This window comes from Canis lupus, chromosome 21 (assembly GCF_011100685.1).
Source record: "Canis lupus familiaris isolate Mischka breed German Shepherd chromosome 21, alternate assembly UU_Cfam_GSD_1.0, whole genome shotgun sequence".
In the NCBI taxonomy this organism is placed as follows: Eukaryota; Metazoa; Chordata; class Mammalia; order Carnivora; family Canidae; genus Canis; species Canis lupus.
Window position 1 is genome coordinate 20056381 of NC_049242.1, and position 24922 is coordinate 20081302.

General features: G+C 45.6%; 1 protein-coding gene across 1 annotated transcript in view; it reads left to right on the forward strand.

Annotated features, from left to right (window-relative positions):
* TENM4 (teneurin transmembrane protein 4) overlaps nt 1–24922 on the forward strand; it is a 729276-nt gene that overhangs the window by 433028 nt on the left and 271326 nt on the right. The window contains 1 exon segment of the mRNA XM_038568485.1: nt 10291–10500. Coding sequence (XP_038424413.1) covers nt 10291–10500 — 210 coding nt within the window.

Genomic DNA, 24922 nt, shown 5'->3' on the forward strand with positions numbered 1-24922 from the left:
TTTTCCGAAGTTCTCGCTGCACCATTTTACTTTTATGAAAGACCTACATTAGTACCTGTTTCCGTACACTGGAAGAGATCCAAAGAGGACTTTCACTTTTACCAAAAAGGGCAAAAAGCCAAATCATGTTCAGAGTTTGGGTTGCACTGAGCCATTATACAGGCAGTGTGCACCCTAAGCAGCAAGAGCGGCCCCCCAAGCTCCTTCCCTGGGAACTAAGCATCTCAGCATCAAGCCGCCAGAGCTTTGAACTGTGTCTGTGAGCATCTGTGCTTTCTCTTGATTTATTTTGTTCAGCCATTAGCAAGACGTGTCCTAAGGTATCAGAAAAGCCTAAGGGAGGTTATTGTGGGGTCTGGTAATGCTCAAAAACTTTTCCGTATAAATTAATGGTAATTGCTTCTTTATGCCTTTGCAGCTTACGCTCTGCTTTCAGGTTGGGGTAGGGGAAGAGACATGGTGACCTGTATTAGCTGCTTTGCTGCTCCTCAATTGCTAGGTCCTTTGTCTGGAAAGCTCTTCCCTCAGATGTTTAGATGGCTCACTCTTTCACTTATCTCAGGCCTCTGCCTGAATATTACCTCCTCTGAGAGGCCTTCCCTGATTATCTTAACTAAAATAGCACACCCATCCCATCACTCCAAATCTGTCATTGCACTGAACTTTTCTTCACAGCATCTATCACCACTCAATTTTGTTCCGTATGATTATTTGTTGATTCTCCTCTACTGAAATGTAAGCTTCTGAGGACAAGACTTTGTTCTCCATGCTTGGAACAGTGCCTGGCATGAGGTGGGCACAAATAAATATTTGATGAAAGAATCAGTGCCTACCTTTAAAAAAGAAGATGAATGGGATCCCTGGGTGGCGCAGCAGTTTGGCGCCTGCCTTTGGCCCAGGGCGCGATCCTGGAGACCCGGGATCGAATCCCACGTCGGGCTCCCGGTGCGTGGAGCCTGCTTCTCCCTCTGCCTATGTCTCTGCCTCTCTCTCTCTCTCTCTGTGTGTGACTATCATAAATAAATAAAAATTAAAAAAAAAAAGAAGACGAATAGCTCAATTTCAAAATGAGGATCTGAATAGACATTTCTCAAAGAAGATATACAAATGGTCAGTAAGCACATGAGAGGATGCTCAACATCATAGCCATCAGGAAATGCAAATCAAAACCACAATGAGATGCCATTTCATACCCATGAGAATGGCTATAATCAAAAAGTCAGGTAATAAAAAGTGCTGGCAAAGATGTGTAGAAATTAGAACTCTCAAACACTGTTGGTGGGAATGTAAAATGGTGCAGCCACTGAAAAACAGTCCAGCAGCTCTTTAAAAGGTTGAACAGTTATTGCCATCCAGAATTTCCACTCCTAGGTATCCACCCAAGAGAAATGAAAACAGACATGCACACAAAAACTTGTACACAGAGGTGTATAGCAACTCATTCAGAATTAGCCAGAATGTAGAAACAACCCAAGATTCCATCAACTGATGAATGGATAAATAAAATGTGGCCTGTCCATGTAACGCAGTGTCATTCGACAGTAAAATGAAATAAAGTTTTGATGCATATTACAACATGGATGAACCTTGAAAACATTATATTAAATGAAAGAAGACAGCCACAAAAGAGCACATGTCACAGGATTACATTTCTATGAAATGTCCAGAATAGATAAATCTATAGAGAGAAAGTAGATTTGTGTGATTGCCCAAGGTTCCAGGAGGTCAGACAGAAATGAGTATAGGGTTTTGGGAGGCAGGAGGAGGGCATGTGATACAAAAATATTCTAAAATTGACTATGGTAGAAAAAAATTAAGAATAAAAATAAATAAAATTGACTATGGTGATGGCTGTACTACTTTGTGAATATACTAAAAATCATAGAATGGTATACTTTAAAGGGGTGACTTGTATAGTATATGAATTATATCTCAATAAAGTTGTTATTATCCGAAAACCAATGAATGTCCTCATTTAATACACCCGTATCAAACAGGTGGACTAGCTGGCCGGCCACCCCTGAGTGAACAGTGGGGAGACCTTAATACTCCCTTCTCAGGATTGAGGTGGAGGTGCTCCAGGAACTGGGCCTCCCCAGGCAAACAGGTGAAAGCAAAGTTCCTTTCCTGGTGAATGCTTTAAAACACACACACACACACACACACACACATACACACACACACACATACACACACACACACCAAAAATGGCCCTGAGAAACCTATAAGGAGGAGGGATGGAGATCAAATGAGCTGAGCCTGAGAAATTTACTGCGTCCTGTTTTCCAGAGACCATTTTCCCAGCATAAGTCACAGAGACAGATGGCCCCAGACCTGCTTCTGAAAATAACCACCGTTGGGGAGAAGAGTGGAGAGTTGACTTAGTGGGAGCTGCCCAGCCGGGGGAGTAAGACCCACTAGATCTAACAGGCTGGAAAAGAAAGCAAGTCTGAGCCCAGCAGGCTGCAGCTCTGCTACACTCATCCCACTAGAGACCCAAAGCAGAAGCCATTGTCTTTGCTACCTACATTCCCGCATGTGTGTTTTCTCCTTCTTAAAGCAACTTTTATTTTTTAAATCTCATTATTACATTTGCTCCTCGAAAGAATTAGAAAGCATAGAAAAATATAAAGAAAAAAACAAAATGCATTCATAATTCTACTGCCTTAAGGTAGTGTCAACATTTTTGTACAAATTACACATACACACACATTTAAGCAAATGCCAGAATTACTTTTTATACAGTTTTGCATTGTAGTTTTTTTTTTTTTTTAGATTTTTATTTATCTGAAATAGAGAGTGAGAGAGAGAACATTAGCAGGGGGCAGACATAGAGGGGGAAGCAGACTCCCCACTGAGGAGGGAGCCTAATGCAGGGCTAGATCCCTGGGCTCTGGGATCCTAACCTGAGCCGGAGGCAGATGCTTAACTGTCTGAGTCACCTAGGTGCCCCGCAGCATAGTTTTTTATATCCTACTTCATATGTCCCTAAACATTCTTTACAAATGTGACATAATGTCTGCATATTGACATTGCACTGCTATGCCTTACTTTACATAATTAGGCACTTTTAACATTAAAGATGTTTTTCCTTTTTAACATTTTTTTTTAATTTTACTTTTTACTCTTACAAATAATGTGATGAATATTCTTTTTTTAAATTTTTTTTTGTGATGAATATTCTTATAAGCAATTCTTTTGAAACGTCATGATTATGTTCTTGGGTAAATTGCTAGAAGTATAATTGCTCAGTTAAAAGGTTTTCACATTTTAAAAATCAGTTTATATCAAATGATGCTACCAACATCAGGACAAACCATCTTGTTTGTATTTAAAACTGACATCCATCTTAGCACCTGCTAGGTGCCTGGTATTTTCACATTTGTTTCCTTTTCTTCTGAAGTCTTAAAAATCATTTTAGAAGTATTATAAGAACTGTATGTGGTCGTTGTACAAGAATTGAAGATACAAAATCATATTTAAAAAATGAAAAACTGCCCATATCATTGATAATCCTTGTTAAAGATTTCTTTTTCAGGCAATCCTTTTTCCAATATGTTCATATAAATTTTCAATTTAACCATTTAATGAGTTGACTTGCCATTGTAACTGAGACCATTTTCATCCTTCACTCTTTTTATGGTCTCCTCTACACAGAATAACTCCCGAGATGTGCACTACTATTACTCCTACAAAAGAACAAAAGAGTGTTTTAGTCTGACTCCCTGATGAGGAAGATGAGGGCCAGAGCTGTCAGAGGACTTGGCCAGGGTCCGGCACATTGTTGATCTACACCCAGATATCTCTCGTCCTTTAGTCTATGCAGCAGACTGCAGTCTCTGATGTGGAGCTGAATCTATACTGCCCTGAAACAGGGTGGCCATCTAATTAACTAACCAAATCAGTACATGTTAGTGAAAAGGTGGGACACTATTGTTAATTAATGCAGGATAACAGCTGCAAATCAGGACTGTCCCTGACAAACAATGTATGGTCTCTCTAGCCCCCTAGCCCTTCTAGCACTTTGACATCCTTTGGAGCAGTGAGCTTCGATCCATTTCAAATAACTGTGGGAACCAGTTATGCAAACCTCTTCTGAGCTGAGACTCTGCTCTAGGCCAGGACACAGAGGTGAGAGGCTTGCTGTCCGGTTGGGCAAGCAAGGCTGTTTAAGCAGTAGATGGGAATGTCACTCACTAAAGTCAAAAACAGGACATGCAGCCCTGCAGTGAAGTTTCTGGTCCTCCAGCAGCCTCAAACCTTCTGTCAGAAGGAGATCCCAGTATTCCATCCTCTGCTCAGAGCTTAGAAGGATTTTATTTATTCAGTGAGGCAACTGGCTGCCCTAGCATGAGGCTAGCGCATGAGAAGAGAAGAAATGCATTTGGTTTTAAGTGGAGGGACTAGAGTATTTCTAGAAAGGAGGCCTCACCAGTGGGACAAATCCATCAGCTCAGCATTCCATGAGATGAGGTACCTGTGTAGGTCTAAGGGTTTTTTTGCTTTGTCTAGATGTCATTTATTAATTGTTGTATACTGGGCACTATGCTAAGTGTTTTACGTACAGGCTTATAAAATGCAGGGCTGCCAGTTTAAAGGTTATTAGGAGGCTCTTTCAATCATCCAGGGAAGTGCCTGGGGAGAAAATGCCCTCCCCGCAGCACACAGCCAGTGCTCTGGCTTTTCGGATGGGATTCACACTTCCCTACACTAGGCTGTGATTATCCCTATCCTACCCTACATGCAGTTTAGCATAGATTAAAAAGATTCTGATGGATTCCTCAAGACTGCTAAGAAAAGTGTAAAAAAAATGTCCAATTTGTTCATGGTCTTTCTTTCCTTGATGGAATAATAAATTTGTCCATCAGCTGGCCCTTCACACCTCAGGCTCATGGCATTCTCCAATGACACACTTGGAATCCACAATGCTAGAAGGCTCTTCCTTGAAAACTGTCTTTTCCTAGTTATAGGTTACACTTCAAATGCTAAGGCAGGCTACCATCAATTCACACAAAGATGTGAGTAACTGAAATTGTTCTTTCTGCAGATCTCAGGATTCCCTTGTCATGTGTTCGTTTCATATAGCACCACTACCTCCTTAACACCATCTTCTTTTTAGGACATCGACAAGAAATCCACATTGATAAAGGTGTCATTGGCAGGCTGTCATCATTTATTCTCCAAAAACCACCCTGTTCTTACTATGAAAGACCACAGCTGGCAGGATGGCAGAGGAAATTGGTGTTGGCTGAGCCCTTTCCATGAGACCGCTGGGTTCCTTACAAGTGTCATAGCATCAATCCCCTCAGCAGCCCTTTGCAGTAGATATTAGCACTCCAGTCTTCAAAGGAGAAAACAGAGAGGTAACATGACTTACCTAAGGTCACATAACCCATGGGAAACTGGACTCTGATCCCTGGCCTCCAAGACAGGAAGCCTATGGTCTTTTCACTTTAGATGTGTTTCACTTGATGGACAGAGGCTTCCATGTCCCCTTCCCCACCAAACTAGGCCTGATAAATTTCATTCATGCCACTCAGTGGAAACAGCATTGACGTTATGGGTTCTTACCCAGTTTCTATGACCACAGACAAATCACTTCACTTCTCTAAGCCTTGAAAATGGGGATGATTGTCCTACTGATAGGTTTGTTGTAAAGGACCTGGCTCAGTTCCTGAATTCCAGAAGGAGCTCTGCAAGTGTTTGTTCCTGGCCCCACCTCATCCCCACCCCAACCATATGGGTGTCTTCACTCTCTCACTCTGAGGATTTCTTTCTCCATCCTTATCCAGTATGAGCTAGAAGTAGGCTCTCAGAGACCTTCTCTCAGGAAACATGGATGGCTTTCCTCCACCCTTCACTGGCCCCCATCATTGCTGGAATCAGGTTTAGAGAGCTTTTTGCCAATCATCCCATCTCATTTTGCCATGGACACTGTGGAAAATTCTACAATATCAAATTCCCTTCAGCTGATGACCAGGATGCATGAGAGGGCAACCCTTAACCCCAATCCTGGTCCCTTGGTACCAGGCATCCTTATTTGCCTTCAAAAACATGGATCTCCCCTCCGCCCCCCGCACCCCAGCAAAGGCAGAGTCATGTGGGTTTCCAACATCCTGGCTGAGCTGAGCATTTGGAAAGGAGATATAAGTGGCAGAGCAGATGCCTTAAGTTTAAAGAGGAGATCCTTCTAAAGCACAGCCCTGGTCTTATCATCTTCCTGCTTTAAAAATTTCCACGACTCCCAGTAAAGGTCTGACCTCCTTGTCTTTGTGTTCAAGACCTGAACTTACTGTTCAGAGACTTCTTTCTCACTGTTCTCTTTATATAGACCCTTTGTGCCATGATCAAGGTACTTCCCTTCTGTCCATCACCTCTTCATGTAACAAGTTGTTACCAGTGTTTTCTATGCGCCAGACACTGTGCTAGGCACTGAGGAACATGGTAATGGGCAAGCCAGGCAGGCTAGTGGGCAGTCACAGAGGTAAACACCGCAGCACAGGAAATTTTGCGACAGGGAAGGTACAGGTTGCTGTGTGGGCACACAGCGGAGGTCCCAAACCAAGGCTTGTGGCATCAGGAGAGCCTTCCCAGGGGAGGTGACAGGAGGTTGGGTTCTAAGGATGAGTGGGAGCTCATGAGACACATGGGGTGGTAGTGATGGGGAAGAGAGGAGAGTAAAGGATGTGCTCAGGGAGAAAAACAGTATGGGCAGGAACTCGGGCAGAAACTTTGTAGTTGTGGTCCAGGGCGTGCCATTCAAATAGATGCACTGTAAACAGTGCCCTAAAGTTGTTTAACTTGGCACATGGGCAAATGTAGAGCCCTGCGTTCATGGAAGTGAGAGCAGGCCAGTGTGTCTCCACAAGTCTCAGCGGGCTTGGTGGGAAGTGAGCGGTAGCACAGGAGACTTAGGAAGCAAAAGGGCGGGGGGGCAGGTTGCTGGAGATCAGGTGAAGGCCAAGGGCCCTAGGCCACGGTATTCTTCTCTCTGCCATGGGTACTCATGCCCCTATCCCTCCATCTCTTCCCACTGGAATTCTCTGTGGCTCCAGAAAGCCTTTCTCCTTTCCTCCAGAAGAAATGTATGTCCCATCCACACATGGGACTGTCTTCTGCTAGTCACTGGGTATTAAGGTAGTGTTTGTGGAATGAAGCAGTGTTGGCCATACTTTGGCAGGCATGCACAGCTCTTATAAAAAAGAAGAGGGAAAATTAAGTTACTGCCCCTCACTCTATACATACATATTTGTGCATAGCACATCTAATGTTTGTTAGGTGTTTACTGGCTGCCACACTGTTGTTAACATATTACTTGTTTTAATTCCTTTAATGCTCAAAGCAACCCTGGGAAGTAGGCATTCTTTTTTATTTTATCCTTTAATTTCCATTATATAGATGAGAAAATTGAGGCACAGAGGATAAAGTAACTTGCCTGCGGTCACTACTACTGAGCTAGCAAGTAATATAACTAGAATTCAAATGTAGGATCTGGCTCCAGAATCCATATTCTTACTACCACATTGCCTCGCTTCTTTAGGTGCCAAATTTATACAGCAATGCATTTTGTTACATGTATTTCAAGCACTAATATATACGTTACAAAATGTATACAAAACAGATATTAGCCAAGAATGGGATTAGAAAATAAATATTTCTAACATTTTCTTGGGGATGGTTCTGTGTACCTTACTTGGGGACCACATAAATTAACAGCAGCTGATGAATAGGAGGAAGGGAATTAACATGTTTCCAACACTATCTGTACTTCACAGAAACATCATGAGGTAATTGTGCACCTACTAAGGGCCTGGCACTTTGTTAGGTGCTTGGAATGTTAGGCTATAAACATTCAGAGCAACCCTAAGACCTGAAGTGAGTGGAGGCCTGCCTGGAGATTGGATGAAGGCAGAAGAAACAGGCATGAGGCCAGGGCACTGTGCTGTTCCCAGCCTCGGGTCTGAAATTTGTGATAGAACAATTTACTTAGTTCTGGAACTATTTATTTCATAAAGCTTGACAGATTTACTCAGGAAGAGGCTGTAACTAGCACCCTAGAACAACATATCATGTTTCTTAACTTTTGTCTGAAATTCTAACAACTCAGCATGGTATGGTACTGGTTATCTCAAGCTCATCAGAAGCTCTGATTGGAGATTATAAGATGTCTTTGACTAATAAAAGAGGAGGAAATGAATGTATATTTGCTTAATAAATGCAGCCTGGTCGACAAAATCTTTCCAAAACGGAGACTGCAAGGGAAGCAGAATCATGAATAAGGTTCTTCGGGGGTAGGGGGAGGTGGTTTCATTCAATTTAATGAACATTTGTTGAGTGCTGACCCTACTTGCTCATGCATACTGTGTGCTCAGATATGGTATCCTTAGTCCTCTCAATTGTGTGAAAGGGGAGGTGTGCCCAACTTACAAGGAGCTGGAAGTCATTTTCCCAAGATCATACAACTAATAGGAGACTCGGTCATGATGCAAACCCCAATTCTGTTGAACTCCAAAACCCACTCCAAGAATGAACTCCACCCCAAGAATATGGCATATATTTTTATGTGAGAGACAATTTCAGATAACTGCAAAGACACTATGGGAAATGTGATAACAGAACTAAAGTCAAAGCTAGTTCAGAGAAAGGATTGAGCACCTGCACAGAAATGCTGTGTAATAAGTGGTGTTGGGGAAGGGTCTCACAAGGTGAATTGGGAACCCTTGGTTTAGATGATTTTGAAGAGAATCCTAACCCAGATTTTTAGGTAAAGAAAGCAGAACCCAGAGCAATGCAGAGGTTGTACCTGCTATCTCAACTGCTCTTACTAAATTTCTACTATGAATCAGATGGCATAGACAGCTTCTCTATAAAACGTCATCACATGTGGTTAGGCTCAGGAGTTGACATAAGAATCACGAAACCTGCAGAATCCTTCAGGATTTGGTGGCTGTGAACTGAGAGAGCTACTCTTGGTAGATAGACCACAAAAACCTACCCCTGCCCCCAAATATCGGCTCTATGCCACCTCTCCCTTATAGCTCTGCCGAATTTTATAATGACATATCTGGGCTGCATTATGTTTCCTAAAGTTCAGTCTCTTTGAAAAGCTGGGTAAATCTGATTATTTTTTCAGCCTTCTATCAGTAAAGGTGGAAGAAAAGAAGCAGCCCTTGCTGTTAAGTGGATGCATTGTCTTGTACTGTATACTTTTATATGTTTGTGCTTATGTTCCTCTCTTGTGGACGATGTACTGCACATGTCTAAAGGCCAGCCACAGGTCATACTGCAAATGATCTGATCTCAAAGATCCTGTACTAGGCCCTCACCTTCTCCTTCTGAAGAGCTGGGAGTATGCTCACAAAACTGGGGTTTTAGAATCAGAACCCTGGCATGCTAGAAACTTGAGGTCAAAACATACTAACTTCCTGTATCTTGGAACTGACAGTATACTAATGTCCTAAAATTATAAAATTATTTTATCTGCACCTATTAGAACTTGAGGATCCTAATGTATGAGACACCTACCACTCACCTATTCAGCAAATATTTTGTTAGTGCCTACTGCATGCCGGGCACTATGCTAGACTCAGGATACAAAGGTGGAAAAGGCTGCCCAATGCTCTTGCTCCCAGGGAGTTTGCAGAGAGTGGCAGGATTTAAGAATCTTAAAATGTTAGATTCTGAGAGTGTGTTAAAATCCTAGAATGCTAGTGGTGGGTGGAAGGGGGCCCTGGATCCTTCTCTCCGGCTCCTTCTTTTATGAGTCCCAGAGCCTTTTCCAGGCATATCCGATTAAAAATCTCACTCATTCATAAGAACATCATTTCACTTCAGTGACATCACAGAATGGCCAGCTTGCAGGCATTCAGCGATCACCCATCACCCGGGGCGGCTGTTCGTTTTACCAGTGCGGCCACCGAGGTGCAGAGCCGGGCAGCTGCTTGATAGACAGCATGGCCCCGCAGAAGCAGACCCCAGGTCTCCAGGCCTCTCTCCGACGACAGGCAAAGCAGGGCGGGCTTCCCGTGCGTTTCCGAGGGGTGCCCTCTTTGCAAGCCGTGCATGCAGACTTCTGCACCGAGGCCCGGCTCTGCAGAAAAAAGTTTGCACCAACTACCTTTGCGGAGGCCACCAGCCCCGCCCCCGGACCACGTGTGCAGTAGATCGCCCGGTGTTGGGAGCCCCTCCCCCGTTGATGCGTGTTTTATTTTGTTCCTTCCCCCGTCCCCGTGTGCGCAAAACCGATTTTCATTATTTTTTTCTGTCTGTGTTTGTCTTTGTGGTTCGCAGGTGCTCCCTTGCATTGTTCATCCGCTTCATCAACCCCTATAGAGCAGTCCCCCTCCCCGCCCCCCTCCCCTCCGGCCAATGAGAGCCAGAGGCGGTTGCTAGGCAGCGGTGTGGCCCAGCCAACCCCGGACTCAGACTCTGAGGAAGAGTTTGTCCCTAATTCATTCTTAGTTAAAAGTGGCTCCGCCAGCCTGGGGGTCGCGGCGAACGGTAAGTCCCTCTCTCTTCCTAACTTGTGCGTGTGTGTGCGTGTGTGTGTGTGTGTGTGTGTGTGTGTGTGTTCCTTTCATGGGCGATGCTGATTAATCTGTCTGCTTGGGCCGCTTGCAGGGGCGGAGGGCCTGGTGCATGGGGGGGCTCGGGGGGGCGGGGTGGAGGGGGTGCCCGGCGCGGCTCGGAGACTCAGGCAGCCCCGCTCCTGCGCCGCTGCGGTGCTGGGGGTTCAGGGGGCTGCAGTCCCGCTCCCATGACAGACGTCGGGGGGAGACAGAGCTGCAGGGACAGAGATGCACAGGCACGAGACAGAAGCGTCAGGTGGAGACCGAGGCAGGCAAAGACAGACCCCAACCGAGAAGGACAAGAAAGGTTAAAGCAAAACTAGCACTGATGGGCTGGCTGCCTCCTGTGTGTCAGGACCAGGCCAGCCCCTAGTACTTGTTGCTCCGGGGGATCCTCCTCCCCACCCAGCCTGTGAAACCGGTGCTCTAGTGCCCCCCATTAACCGTGAGAAGGCATACAGAAAGGAAACTACCTGGAGGCCAGCGCTGGCTCTGAAAGTTCTTGACTTTCACACTGCCAGGAGACAGAGGGGCCCGAAGTTCCAAGCAGCTGCAGGGCCGAATGCTGGTTGCAGAGAGAGCCAGTGGCGTAAGCATGGATCTGCTCATAGGAAACACTATTCCAGGCCGTGCCCTGACTCTCCTAAGGTGAAGAGGCATGGCAGGGTATGGTGGAAGAGCCCTGGGCTGACCTAGGACCAGCAGACCCAGGTTTTAGTGCCTGGTCAGGTGCTGTGTGACCTGGGTCAAGGTCCTTGCCCTCTCTGTGTCCAACAGAGGCTAATCTATGTCTTTGCAAGGATGACCAGAAGCCTCCAAGAGAGGGGATGATGAGAGCCTCTTTGAAAATCAGACAAAGACGTCTTTGGACTTGATGATTCTCTTCCGCCAGGATCTTAGGCCATACGTTCTCTGTGACCAAAAGTCAAACTGTCCTCCAGGGCCTACTATCTTTGTGCTCCCTGAGGGTGGCATTGTCCTTTTAGTGGTTTGGTGTCACTGCTTCTCCATATGTTTTAGCTGCTGATGTTTTAAACTATGCACAGAATCAGGAACCCTGGACTAGGAGGGAGGAAACCTGTGTGCTCTGTGGGTCACTGGCTATTCGTTCTTGGCAAATGACTGTCCCTCTCTAGGTATCGGTTTCCCATTTGAACCAGTGACAGGGCAATCTCTAAGGTACTCTGAATGAATGAGTGCCATGTGGTGCTGTCAGGGGTGTGTTAGCCAGCAGCCTTCTTGAGTTTACTTAGGGGAAAAAATGTGTATGTATGCACATGCACACACACACACATGCATGATGATAATTCTTTGCTCATTTCTGGGTAAATGAGCCTTCTAAGGTAAAAGACAAGATAGGAGATTAAAGTCCCTAATCTCTCCCTTTGCTAAATAACTGAATGAGAGCAATCACTTTGTTGTAAGTTATGCAGCAAATTGATAGCATTGGTGCATTATTGATGTGCAGGGAAGATGGGGGTACTTTGGCCTACAAGCTGTCTGCTCAGTCATGCTCCTCTGTGCTGGTCCTCTCCCCAGGGGACCTAGAGACACTTCTCATTCCCTCCCTGGGGCTTGCTCTGAGACTGTCACTCTAAAGGTTGCTTATAAATGTGTCCCATGCCCAAAGGGAGAGTCCAGGTTTTAGTGATCTGCTGCTCTGGGGCTGGCAGGTCATGAGAGAGAACTGGTGAGTCTCACTCCACAGCTGGACCCTGCCCGCTACCTTCCTGTCCCCTGAAGTCCCAAACTGAGTGGTCTTCTACTAGCAAAAAGACCTGCTGATCCTGGCATGAACCCAGTACCAGTGAGTGGAGATGAGTGGACTCTGCTGCAGAGTGGACCTGATATATGTTTTTAAGGTTTTGATTTATTTTCACGAAAGCAATGTTAAGTTATTTTAATGAGGTTATCTTTACTCTTTTTGTCAATCATAAAAGTGACAATGCTTGTTAACATTCAGACAATACAGAATGGTAAAAAGCAAAGTTCTCTTGTAATCGCTCCTCCCAGAGATAACCACTTTTAACAGTTTGGTGCATGGCCTTTGAGGCACTCTTTGTGTAGTGTCAATTTAATAAGAGAATAAGTGAACGAGTGAGCAGTACAAACTGCCAAAGGACCAAAGTGCAGCCAAGAGAGCAAGGACCATGGGGCCCGACCTTCTGAAATTGGGTCCCGAATACGGGACCCTCAGGCAAGTACCTAACCTCTCAGACCATCAGTTGCTCTGTGAAATGGGGAAACCCTTCCAAAGGTTACTATGGAGTTTAAGAAAGGTACAAGTCACAGATGTCCCTATTTCCCTTCCCTATCACTACAGCCCCATTCCCTCCCAGAGACCACCCTAAATAGATGAATTGCTCCAGCTCCTTCTGAGGCAGGCTTCCGCAGAGACTTAATTCAGAATGTACTTTAAATGACAAAGGCAGCCCCTTGGGCTCCTGGTGGGTGAAACTGAAGTGGTTTCCTTTGGTGGGAGCTGACTCAGCGTCCCGCAAGGTGGTGGTGGGGGGCTGACCCTCTGGAAACCAGCCTCCCCAGGAGCTTGACTGCTCTCTCCAGCGGCTCCCCAGAGGCCCTCTGCCTACAGCTGTGTCAACTCCAGCGCTGGGCTGCCATCCCAGGGCCACGAGGCCTCAGAGCCGCCTGGCCAGAATCCCCGTGTAAAGTGCAAGGAGACGCAGGAGGCATCACAGAACAGCTCATTGTCCCTGCGGGAAAGAAAACAGGGGAAGGAGCTCTTTCTGTCATCAAAGTCCTAATCTGCCCCCAAGGATAACCATCTAGAAAACACTGATATATGTATAAAAAGATTTCACTAAAATATCAGCTAGTCACAGCTGAAAAGCTAAAGGAAGTGGCGAGGATTAAGTAGGCATTTGTCCCTACCCCAGAGAAACTTTTTAGAATAAATATTAAGGGTTCTGTCAATTGTCATAACCTAGATTCTGAAGTCAAGGGACTTTTAAAAACTTGATAATGTTTAAGAGGGTCAGGGAATAAATAGCTCGGAGAAAGCTGTCAGTTTCTCAAAGCCTAGGTGAGGAAGAGGTGGGGGGGATTTACATGTAATGAGCATGCTCCGTGTGGCAGTCTCTCTGTACATGCATTAACTTATTTGAGCTTCAATTTTTTTCTATTTCTCTGCCAGGAAAATGAGGCCCATGAAGGGCCAGTGACTTGCCCATAACTCCACTGCTCCTCAGGGGCATGTTAAAGATTCAGACCCAAGCCTGCTTGACTCTACAGGCTCCTGTCTTCTTCCACCCTCACCCCCCCGCCCTCCACCCCATTTGTTTGGTTTTGTTTCCAATACCAGGTCCTATTATTTCTATGTCTCCTCCTTAGCAGGAGATTGGAGAAGAAGAATTCCACCAAAGAAAAATATCTTTAAGATTTTTAAAAGAATTTTTTTTAAAGATTTTATTTATTCATGAGAGACGCAGAGAGAGGCAGAGACACAGGCAGAGGGAGAAGCAGGCTCCCTGCGGGGAGCCCGATGTGGGACCCCGGGATCACGCCCTGAGCAGAAGGCAGATGCTCAACCACTGAGCCACCCAGGCGCCCCTTAAAAGAATTTTTTAAAAAGAATTACAAGTTGTTAGATTCCTATTACTCATATCACTCATATCAACCTTGATGAAGTACCTCTTACGTGACAGGTGTTTAATCCCATTGAATTTTGGAATATGATTGAATCTTCATATCCACCTGTGACATAGACATTTCTAAATCTCATTGAGGCAGTACAGGGCCAGAGAGGTTAAGTAACTTCCCCTAAGTCACTACAGCTTCTAACTGATAGAATCAGATTTGAACCTCAGGACTGTCTGATACCATAGAGTAGAATTTTTCACCTGTGTTTTTGTGAGAACAGTGGAAGTTTCAAAGATGAGTAGGTACAAATGACTGAGGCAGTAAATTTTGGTGCTGCTTCATGAAAGGCAAGCAAGCCCTGGATGCTGGGTCATCCATGGCTTCTTTTCTCTTCTTGTCCATCCCCACATCCTGCACTGGGCCCTTCCCACTTCACTTTACAGATTTCTCAAGCTGGTCACACTGGTCAACATCACTGCTGTTTGGCAGTTTCATTGACTTTCTCGGGCCTTAAGCAGCTGGAATTATTTTGTTTTGACTTCCAATCCAGTGGAGGAGTGTTTATTTTTCTTTCTAAATGGGAAACACTGCTACGTATGCCAGCTCCTTCCAAAAGTGTTTTCTTAAAATGAAACAAAACAAAACAAAAAAATTCAACTTAATTTAAGACCTATCCAGATTCCCTTGAGGGAGTCTGCCCGGGTCCTTTTTAGTCGCTTTGTGAAATCAGAAGGCAAAATTGTGCCTGTTTCCTACTGTTGAGAAGTGTCCACTGAGGTTTTGTCTCCTTTCACTGTGAATTTCATGGAACCTATTTTAGTTGTTCTGTGTCAACTCTCGGTAATTAGGTCTGGATGTTTCCCCAGTCCCAAAGATAAAGGACATTGGGGTATGAGAAGTTTCATACAATTCTGTTCCCCTCTCCTCTCTCTTGGATTAAAATACTCTTGCTGGTAAATAGATTCTTACATCAGCTATGTAGAGAAGTTAAGTTACCTAACTCCTAGTAGCAAGACAGACTGATAGGTTCCTTTATTCATTTATTCATGGTGACATTTGAAATATCTGTGGATGTTATCCAGACAGATGAGGGGGAAAGGGCCTCCTAAACAGAAAGACCCCATAAAACTGTTATTAAACCAATGGGATCAAAATCTCTTAAATGAACCCCTTGGAGCCAGATACATTTCAGAATCCAGAAGTTTTCAGCTTATGAAAGAAAATACAGTTCATCAGATGTGTTTTTCTTAACATTCCCAGAGTGCTCAGGTAGTCCACGGTAATCAAACACATCAATATATCTGTGATGAAACATGAATAGTCATACTCATGGGATTAAAAAAAAAAAAAAAGACTGAGCTTCATTTAAGTTCAAGTTTTGCCATGAAAAGAATTTTGATAGAACTTTTGGTCTCAGAGTTTGGGGGATTTCAGAATGGTGGCTAATGGATGATGAACCTAAATTGTGCCTTTTTTTAAATGAGGGTACCAGGATTCAAAGGTTTGGTAACTTGCCCGTGGTTATAGAGATAACTAGATAGCTTGATACCTAGAAGGGATGCTACAGGTGCAAGTCGCTGGCTAGGAAGCTCTCTAAGAGCTTGCTGTTTCTCCATGACAGCTATTTAGAAAGGCCAAGCCCCCACTGCTGTAGATGTGGGAACTCAGAGCCCAGGTTGAGCCAGCAGGCTGGCTGTCTCCCTGCAGAGGAATTCAGGAGGTAAGGCCAGGTGTTCAATTTTCCAGAATCCAGAACTGGCCCCAGACTTTGTGCCCTTTCCACCCTACCCGGTACCTCCCTCAACTAAACAAGCCCTCACCTATGGCTTCCCTCTAGGGGCAGGCCATTGTGCCCCTCTAATTGGGGGCAGTGGAGACAACCACACAGAGGTGACTTCTGTTTCCCTACAGTTTACAAAGCCCTTTTTCATACATTACCCCAGGCAAACTCTGGTGACTCTAATTTAATTGCCACATTGGCTTTCTAGGAGGTAAGGCTTCTTCCTGACCTTGCAAAATAAACAGGTCACATTTTGAATTAATGTAACCAAATGTCCTGGGAGAAGGAGAGCCCTTTAATTAGTCACTCACGTGACACAATTGTAGACTCTCTGCAGCTCCTTTTCCACTAATTTCCCCAAATACCATTGCATTAAAAGGTACAAAAATAACATTTTTGGGTGTACGGCTTGATTAGATCTAGGAATTCCTAGACCACCCCCCGAGGAAGGCACGTTAGCCATGTGTCTGGGCTTTCTCCATCTGGAAACTAAGCCTGGTTTGTGTCCCCACTGAAATGTTAGTGGCTGGCTCCATGAGGCCCCGTGGACACCAGACCATGTCTCAGAGCATCTCCTGACACTTCAGGTCCCAGACTGTTGAAGAGGCGCCAGGAAGGAGGCCATGGAGAGTTTGTGAGATTAATACAACTAACACTCGCAAAGCCCTCACATTCCTAGAGGGCGTTCACATCTGTCACCTCATTGGATCCACAGCACAGCCCTGTGAGATTGGCTCCATGTGGAGTCATGGGAGCACCATAATACACTGGAGGAAACATGCTCAGAGGCAAGCAGCTTGGCACAGAGCTGCCCACTTGGTGCATGGCTTTCAAGCAGGTTTGGCTTTGCTCACAGTGGCCAGTCCACCTGTGAGGCCACTGCCATCCATAGAAGCTCCATCTCCCAGTTATCAACCTCACCTGGAGAGGCCTCACCCTGACCCTTCACCATAGAAAGCTGCTTGTGAGGAGACTCACATCCCCGAGCAGTAGACCTGGCTCCCGAGCCCAGCTCTTCCTCTGACCCGCAGTGTGACCCCACGAGAGCCTCTCCTGCGGTCCCTGTGGGCAGCGGGAGAACTAGATTACATCAGCATTGCCAGGCCTCACTGGCGCAGTTCGTCACCGTCACTGGTGTGCCTGCCTGCACTACTCTTTCCTACCCTGCCTCCTTTTACAAACTTTTTTTTTTACCTAAGTGAATTTATCTTTTTTTAAGATTTTATTAATTTATGTAAAAGAGAGATGAACGGCGAGGAGGGGCAGAAGCAGACCCCTGGCTGAGCAGGGAGCCTGAGACTGGGGGCTGGATCCCAGGACCCTGGGATCATGACCTGACCTGAAGGCAGACACTTAACCAACTAAGCCACCCAGGTGCCCCAATTTTATTTATTTTAAAAGAAAATTGTGTATTTCTGCTGCAATTCACTTGCCATAAATAGAGGGTAGCTGTAGAAATAGATACAGTGGAAGCAGTTATCACAACCTGTCAAAAGAATGCCTGCTTGAGGACACAGCAGAAGTTGGCTTCTCTTTGTTATACAGGGACCTTGGCAAATGTTAAAAACACAGCAGTACTAAACTGAGACTTCCTCCTCGACATCATCTAAAAGCCTGAAAGCAGCTATCCTGCATGTGACTCAGAGTGCTTTAGTGTCCATTGGTACTGGATGCCACCAAAATTGCGTCCCTAGGATACCCGACCCCATGGCTTTTCCCAGTACTCTGGGCTTTCAATGCTACCCCCTGTAGCCTGCTCACTTTGGGAATAAACGTCTCTTGCTGCTCTCAGAATCTACCCTTCTTGCCTTTCCTAAGTGTGGTCTTCTCTGAGCGATCTGTTCCCACCCTCCCCTCAGAGCCCCCTGCCCTCTGCCCCTGTCATCAGGTCTGAGCTGGGTGCTTTGAGCTCAGCTGGATCCCCCATCACTGGTTAATGGCTCCCAGTTTGGACAAGGAAACCATGTGGTTTCCTTCCTCCCCCCCCCCCCGCCCCCACCTTCCTCTCCTTTCTGCCCTCCACTCTCTCCCTCTGAACTGCTATTATTTATATAGGTGTTTGAGATTAAACAACTAAAAAAATTCACTTTGCTCTAAAAGGCCTAAAAGAACCAAAGCCAGACTTAAAGCCGAAACAGTACAATGTGGAACCATTAGAGGGAAAGATAGATTATGGAGGCCTGGAGATCCTTACAGTGCTGTGTGGCCACAGCACGTTGCTTAACTTCTCTGGATCTGTTTCCTCCTCTGTAAAATGGATATTGGTTTGAATAGTACTTCACCAAATTGCTGTGTATATGAGAAAATCCGATCAAGACTTCTAACGTGATGATCACTACGGAATAGGTACCCCATGAATGTTAGTTTCCTCTTCCCCTCCTGGCACCCAAAAGATTTTGGCCAGTCATCTCTGGAAGGAAGGCGGATTCCTCCATTGCCACCCAGGCTTGGAGAAGGTACAATTAACAGCTCTGTTTGGGTGTCCTGAGCTTTAATCCTCCTTTTTCTCCTGCATCGTTTCCAGAGACTTAGGATAGGGGAGTGAGCCCAAGGCAGCAGCTAAACAAACATAGCAGGGGGTCTTGGAAACAGAGCCTCAGCCTTGCTGGCTGGAGCACCCTGCATTGCTTCCATTCCCATAGTGCCAGGAACTGAGTGTTGATATCTGGTACCAGATGAAACGCTGTGATGTCTTTTCCTTCTGGTCAGCTAGCCTTCCCCCCACCAGAGTTGAAAGGAGAGGAAAATGACTGGTAATTCATTTAGGCTTCACTCCTTCTCTCCTCAATGGATCATATTTCTATAAATAACTCTGGGAAGCTGCTGCACGGAATAACAAGAGTAATACATATATTTGCACTTCTAAAGACCTCTCTTCAGCAGCCGCAGTGGGGGCTGGGCGGGGGCGGACTATCCGGCTGATGTGAGTGTCCTTCCCTAGTGGCTGTGTGACCTCCTCCAGCTCCTCCAGGCTCCCTTCTCTCGCCCAGCTGCCCAGCTGTAAAATGGGGTAAGAATAGCAATCCGGGAGTTGTTTCAAAGGTGCGATGGGATGACGTCTTGGGCGCTGAGATTCTAGAGTGTGTTCGGTATGTACTGGTCTCTCCTCATCATCTTTGGCAAAGAATGGGGTATGTTTTTAGATGGTGAGGAGGTTACCTGATCAAAATTTGTGATCACGTCTCTGCTATTATCTGGAAAATGAGCAAAAACAGAAGTTGAGATGAGACTTGCCTATTTTCTAGTTTTCTAGTTTTGCAAATCCTGCTCTCCTTAGCCAAAACACTTCCTACTCCGTCTTTCCTCCCCTGGACCCCTGCGGTAGTGTCCCCAGGAGCCTCCCTGCCGGCTGTCTCTCCCTTTCCTCCATCCTCACACCATCCCGGGGTGATCCCTCCAAAGCCCAGAGCCCTGTCGTGGTCCCCTTCCCCCGCCACGGCCCCCCTCAACATGTTCCCACTGCTGGCAGGCTGGGGGCCTGACTCAGTGGCAGCCCCAGCCAAAGCCCTTCTTCCCAGGGGCCCTCCCCTCTCTTTGTTTACTTCTGTGCTCCCGCCAGGGAGCTGTGGCCGCAGTAAACTACCACGGTTCTTGAAGGGACAAGGAATGTTCCCAGTGCTAAATACAGGGCCTGCGGTGAATATCTGGCATTATTGGGAGCAAAGGCTTCTGAATGTAACAAAACCTCATTAATTTAGAGTGAGAACAGTGGAAGGTCTTTCTGATTTGGACTGATAGGGGAAGAAATGAAGCTTGTTTACCCTTCAGAACCAATTCAATTCAGGAAATTATTATTAAAGACTTCTATTGTGCCGGGGCTCATGGAGAAAAGCAAGCAGTCTGCTCACCTGTTGGTTGTTGGAGAGACAGCCATACACTTAAACAAACCTGCCCTGAAGCAGGCGTCGTTAGGGGGCCAAGGAGGCAAGCGTGCCAGGGTCTGTGGGGCTGCAGAAGTTTAATGCAAACTGGGAGGTTCAGGGCTTTTTTTCTTTTTTAAAGATTTTATTTATTTATTCATGAGAGACACAGAGAGAGAGACACACAGGCAGAGGGAGAAGCAGGCTCCCTGCAGGGAGCCCGATGTGGGACTCGGGCCCGATCCCAGGACTCTGGGATCACGACCTGAACCAAAGGCAGACATTCAACCACTGAGCCACCCAGGTGCCCAGGAGGTTCAGGTTTAATGCAAACTGGAGATAGACCATAACTCCCAAGGAGCACAGATGAGTTTACACATCCAGCTTCTGCCCAGAAGTAAGCTTTGGTTTTATGATCTACAGTCTGCTACAGATTGAATTGTGTCCCTGAAAAAGCCACCTTTTGAAGCCCTGGCCTCCATGTGACAGTATTGGAGGTAGATCCTTTAAGGGAGTGAGGCCATTGGAGATCATAAGGGTGGAGCCATGATGTGGACGAAACCCATATCCTTACAAAAAGGGAAGGGATACAATTGTTCACTTGCTCTCTGCCGTGTGACACAGCAAGGAGGTGACCGTGTGCAAGTCAGGAAGAGAGCTCTCACCAGAAACCAAATCCTATTGGAACCTAATCTTGGGCTTTCCAGACTCCCGAACAATGAGAAATAAATTGTTGTTTAAGCCATCCAGGCTATGGTACTTGGTCATGACAGCCCAAGCAGACAAGGAGAAGGTGTAATGAGGAGCCCCGAAGGTCATACTTTACACATCAGTTATTTGTGTGCAACTAAATACTTCCAGTCTAATTGTGGGATTTGGAAGCATTTATTTCCTCAAATTCATTCATTCGTTCATTCATTCATTCAGCAGACTTTTCCAGGCGTGTGTTCTGCGTGGGGTCCTGTCCTAGAGGGTTCTGATCATACCTCATCTGTGCCCTCCATGTGTAGCCAGGTGCATGGAGGATAGGTCTGCTGCAGGGGGGACAGAGGGAACATCCGGGTCTGCTGCAGGGGGCAGTGGTGGAAGACAAGGCTCTCTTCCTCTCTTCAAGCAAAGAGCTGGTGTGGCAGGGCCCATCTCCACCCTACCCCCTACCCCCTCTTGTGGCGCAGCCTCTTTAGAAGATTCCATTTCCCCAGGGTTTGAGGTGGAATGGAGTGAGCAGTGTGCACTGAGGGCAGGTGTACCACTCTATACTTCACTTACTTCAAAGCTCAGGGAGAGGAGAGAAGGTGGCAGGTGTGGCCTCAGGAACTGAGGAAGGCCGCACACACCTTTGGATTGTGTAACAGAAGAGCAAATCCTATTATTGTGCACTTAGAGGGTGCTGGGTGCTGTGCTAAGTGCTCCACCTTTTCCTACCTGTGAATCTGTATGACTGGTGGGTTCTAGAGCAGGAGAGTTAAGAGGGGAGGTTTGAATTTTGGCTCTGCCTCTAGTAGCTAAGACCTTGAGCAGAGGACTTCTGAGTTTCCATTTTACCTCATGTATAAAATAGGGATGATTAATAATGCTTACTTCATATGTGGAGTACACAGCAAAGTATGTGACTATTATAAAGTTTTAAATGGACACTACTGTTACTGTTACCCTTATTCTGGTCATTGTGTTACCGAACCAAGCCTCAGAAAGGTACAATAACTTGGCCAAGGTCACGCAGATACTAAGTGGCATTTTGTTTCCCAGGTGTGCCTGGCTTCTCCACCCAACCTCATCTCACCCCCTGCAGGCCACTTTCCCTCCTCCAACAGCCATCATCCCCCTTTCCTGACAATGTACAGGACACCAGAAGTCTCAGAGAGCCTCTGCAGCAGATCAGAAATCTCTCCCCCTGTCCCACATTGAAGAGAAGGCTGCGTGCACACTGTGGTGGCAGTCCCCAAGCCCTCCTGAGTGCCAGAATCCTCCTGAAAGGAAACCGCTGAGTTGCACTCCAGTGCTTAGCTCTTTTAAGATGCCCGCATTGGGCCCCTGTGTGGGTGACAAGATGATGCATGAGGTCTGGCTAAGCAGCTTATTTGTCTGAGCTGGTGATGGCCTTTGTCCTGAGTTGGGTTAATGGTAAGAGGCAGTGGCCCTTTAAAGCCTGGACAATGGACAGGCTTCTCAGGTCACCGAATCACTCAGCAAATGGCCTGAGCCCCTCTAAGCATGGGGGGCCTCTGCCCCTCCACTCTGTGCTAACCCTGCTCTTCATTTAGTGACGGGCTGGTCCCCTCCTCACCAGGAGGGACACTTGGATTTAAAGGAGAGAAAGATTCAAAGAGCATTCAACAGACAAAGGATGTCAGAGGAGGGAACCAAGACAGAGAGAGGACAGGAGATAACTCCTGACTCCCTGTCTCCACCCTGCACTGACCCTGCAGTGCTCTCTTGCTCTGCTCTTTCCCCTCCCCTGATGCATGGCACCCACGATGACCTGTAATAGTGATTTCCCAACACACCTTCCACTACTGGAACCTAACGCTACAGATTACAGTTCAGACTTCCCAGATGGCAGTCAGGACCCACTAAAGTGTGCCCTTCCCCCTCCTGCTTGAACCTGGGCCCCCTCTCCAGTAAGGCGCACCACTGACCTTCACTACCTGCTTCAACCAAAGCCACCCCCTCTTGTCAGCTTCCTACATTTGCCACTGGGTAAGATCCTATTGAAAGAACACTTCAAGTATTAGGCATTTTTTTTCAAAGTTAATGAAAACCACTGATTTAAGTCAATCCATTCCTTACTTGAAGAGTGGCTGAGCTAGATTTGAAGCCAGGCCTTCTAATTCCAAATCCTGACTTTCTCTCAATAAATATATTCACTTATCCTTTCTACAAAGATCTCTTGACCTCCTACTGTGTGCCAACCACTGAGGTAGGGCCAGGAGTACTAATGTGAATCCTGCCCTCCAGGAGGGGCTGAACATTAACATCCAGTTACTGAGAATCTAATGATGCAAATGTGAAAAGTGCCTAGTGGCTTCAGTATCTAGATAGCCATTGATGACCATGGTAAGGCCTTTTGCAGGGTGTGAAGGTCATTTAGGAAGTGAGAGGGCAAAAATAGTTTGGATAACTGAGTATAAGATTGCACTTTGCACCATGGATTACTAATTATAACAGGAAAAGTTTCTTAATGGTGAGGAGATCAGGAATCGTCACCTGTGTGACCATTTCGTGGTCAGTAATATGAAGCAAGGACGAGTACATTCCATCACATGTGAGGTGTGCTTGCCCAAAATATTAACCTGAATCTAATCACGAGAAAACAGTCAAGACCCATCCAGGATTTAGGGATAGTCTTTAAGGCAGCTGACCTGGACTTTTCAAAAAGGTTAGTGCCATGAAAAACAGTAATCCAAGTGCTAGGTTGGGTGGAAGTTTCTTCTAGATTGAAAGAGACTAAATGAATATAGCAGCCATATTCTTTCTTTTTTTGATTTGTTTAAATTCAATTAATTAACATATAGTGTATCATTCATTTCAGATGTAGAGTTCAGTGATTCATCAGTTGTATATAACACCCAGTACTCATCACATCACGTGTCCATCACCCAGTTACCCCATCTCCCACCCCCACCCCTCCAGGAACCGTCAGTTTGATTCCTACAGTTAAGAGTCTCTCATGGTTTATCTCCCTCTCTGATTTCACTCCTTCCCCTATGCTCCTCTGTTTCGTTTCTTAAATTTCCACATATGAGTGAGATCATACGATAATTGTCTTTCTCTGCATGACATATTTCGCTTAGCAAGATACTCTCTAGTTCCATCCACATCATTACACTTGGTAAGATTTCATTTTTTTATGGTTGAGTAGTATTCTGTTGTGTATATATATATATATACCACATCTTCTTTATCCATTCATCTGCAGATGGACATCTGGGCTCTTTCTACAGTTTGGCTATTGTGGACATTGCTGCTATAAATGTTGGGGGTACAGGTGGCCCCTTCGGATCACTACATTTGTATCTTTGGGGAAAATCCCTAGTAGTGCAGTTGCTGGGTCATAGGGTAGCTCTATTTTCAACTTTTTGAGGAACCTCCATACTGTTCTTCAAAGTGGCTGCACCAGCTTGTATTCCCACCAACACTGTAGGAGGGTTCCCCTTTCTCCGCATTGTTGCCAACATCTGTCATTTCCTGACTTGTTCCTTCTAGCCATTCTGACCTGTGAGAGGTGGTATCTCATTGTGGTTTGGGTTTGAATTTCTCTAATGCCAAGTGATGTTGAGCATTTTTTCACATGTCTGTTGACCATTTGTATGGCATCTTTGGAGAAATGTCTGTTCATGTCTTCTAAATATAGCAGCCACGTCCAAGCAACATTTGAGTCCTGGTTAGCTCCTAAGTTTCTTTTAAGGCTATACAGAAGACATCTAGGGAAGAATTGGGGAAGTTTGTAAATATGGCATATATATATATGTATATATATGTTAGGTGATGTTATGGAATAATTGTTCATTTTCTTAGTTGTGATCACGATATTGTGGTTGGATGGGGGAATGTCCTTATTCTCAGGAGACGCATGCTGATGTAAGGTGTCCTGATGTCTGCAACTGTCTTTCAAACAGAAAAAAATTTTTGTAGAGAAAGATAATGAAATTAAGCAATGTGGCAACATATTAACAATTGACAGATTTAGGTGAAGGGTAGATAGATGTTTTTGAACTATTCTTTCTACTTTTCTGTAGTCCTGCAAGCTTTCAAAATAAAAAGCAGAAGAGACTTTGCTCAGGTTGAAGAGAGATTGGACAGAGCCATTGAATTTTTGGAAAGGTTTTGTGGGATGGGCGAGGTATAGGCACTTCATGTAGTGCGATCACACCTTCACCCTCTTTGGGAGCTCAGAATATAGAAACCCTCTGAACCTTTACAGAGAATTGATAGTTTAGCAGTTGTGCTAAAACAGGCTCTTCCTGGGCGTGGAGGGGACTTGGTTGAGGCGCTGGAGCCGGTAATGGGAACCACATTGGCAAAAGTGTGTGGAGCCCCACCCCAGAAATAGCCCTTCTGTGCTGAGGCAGGACAACTGGAATGAATTATGTGCATTCATACTTGTTAAACTG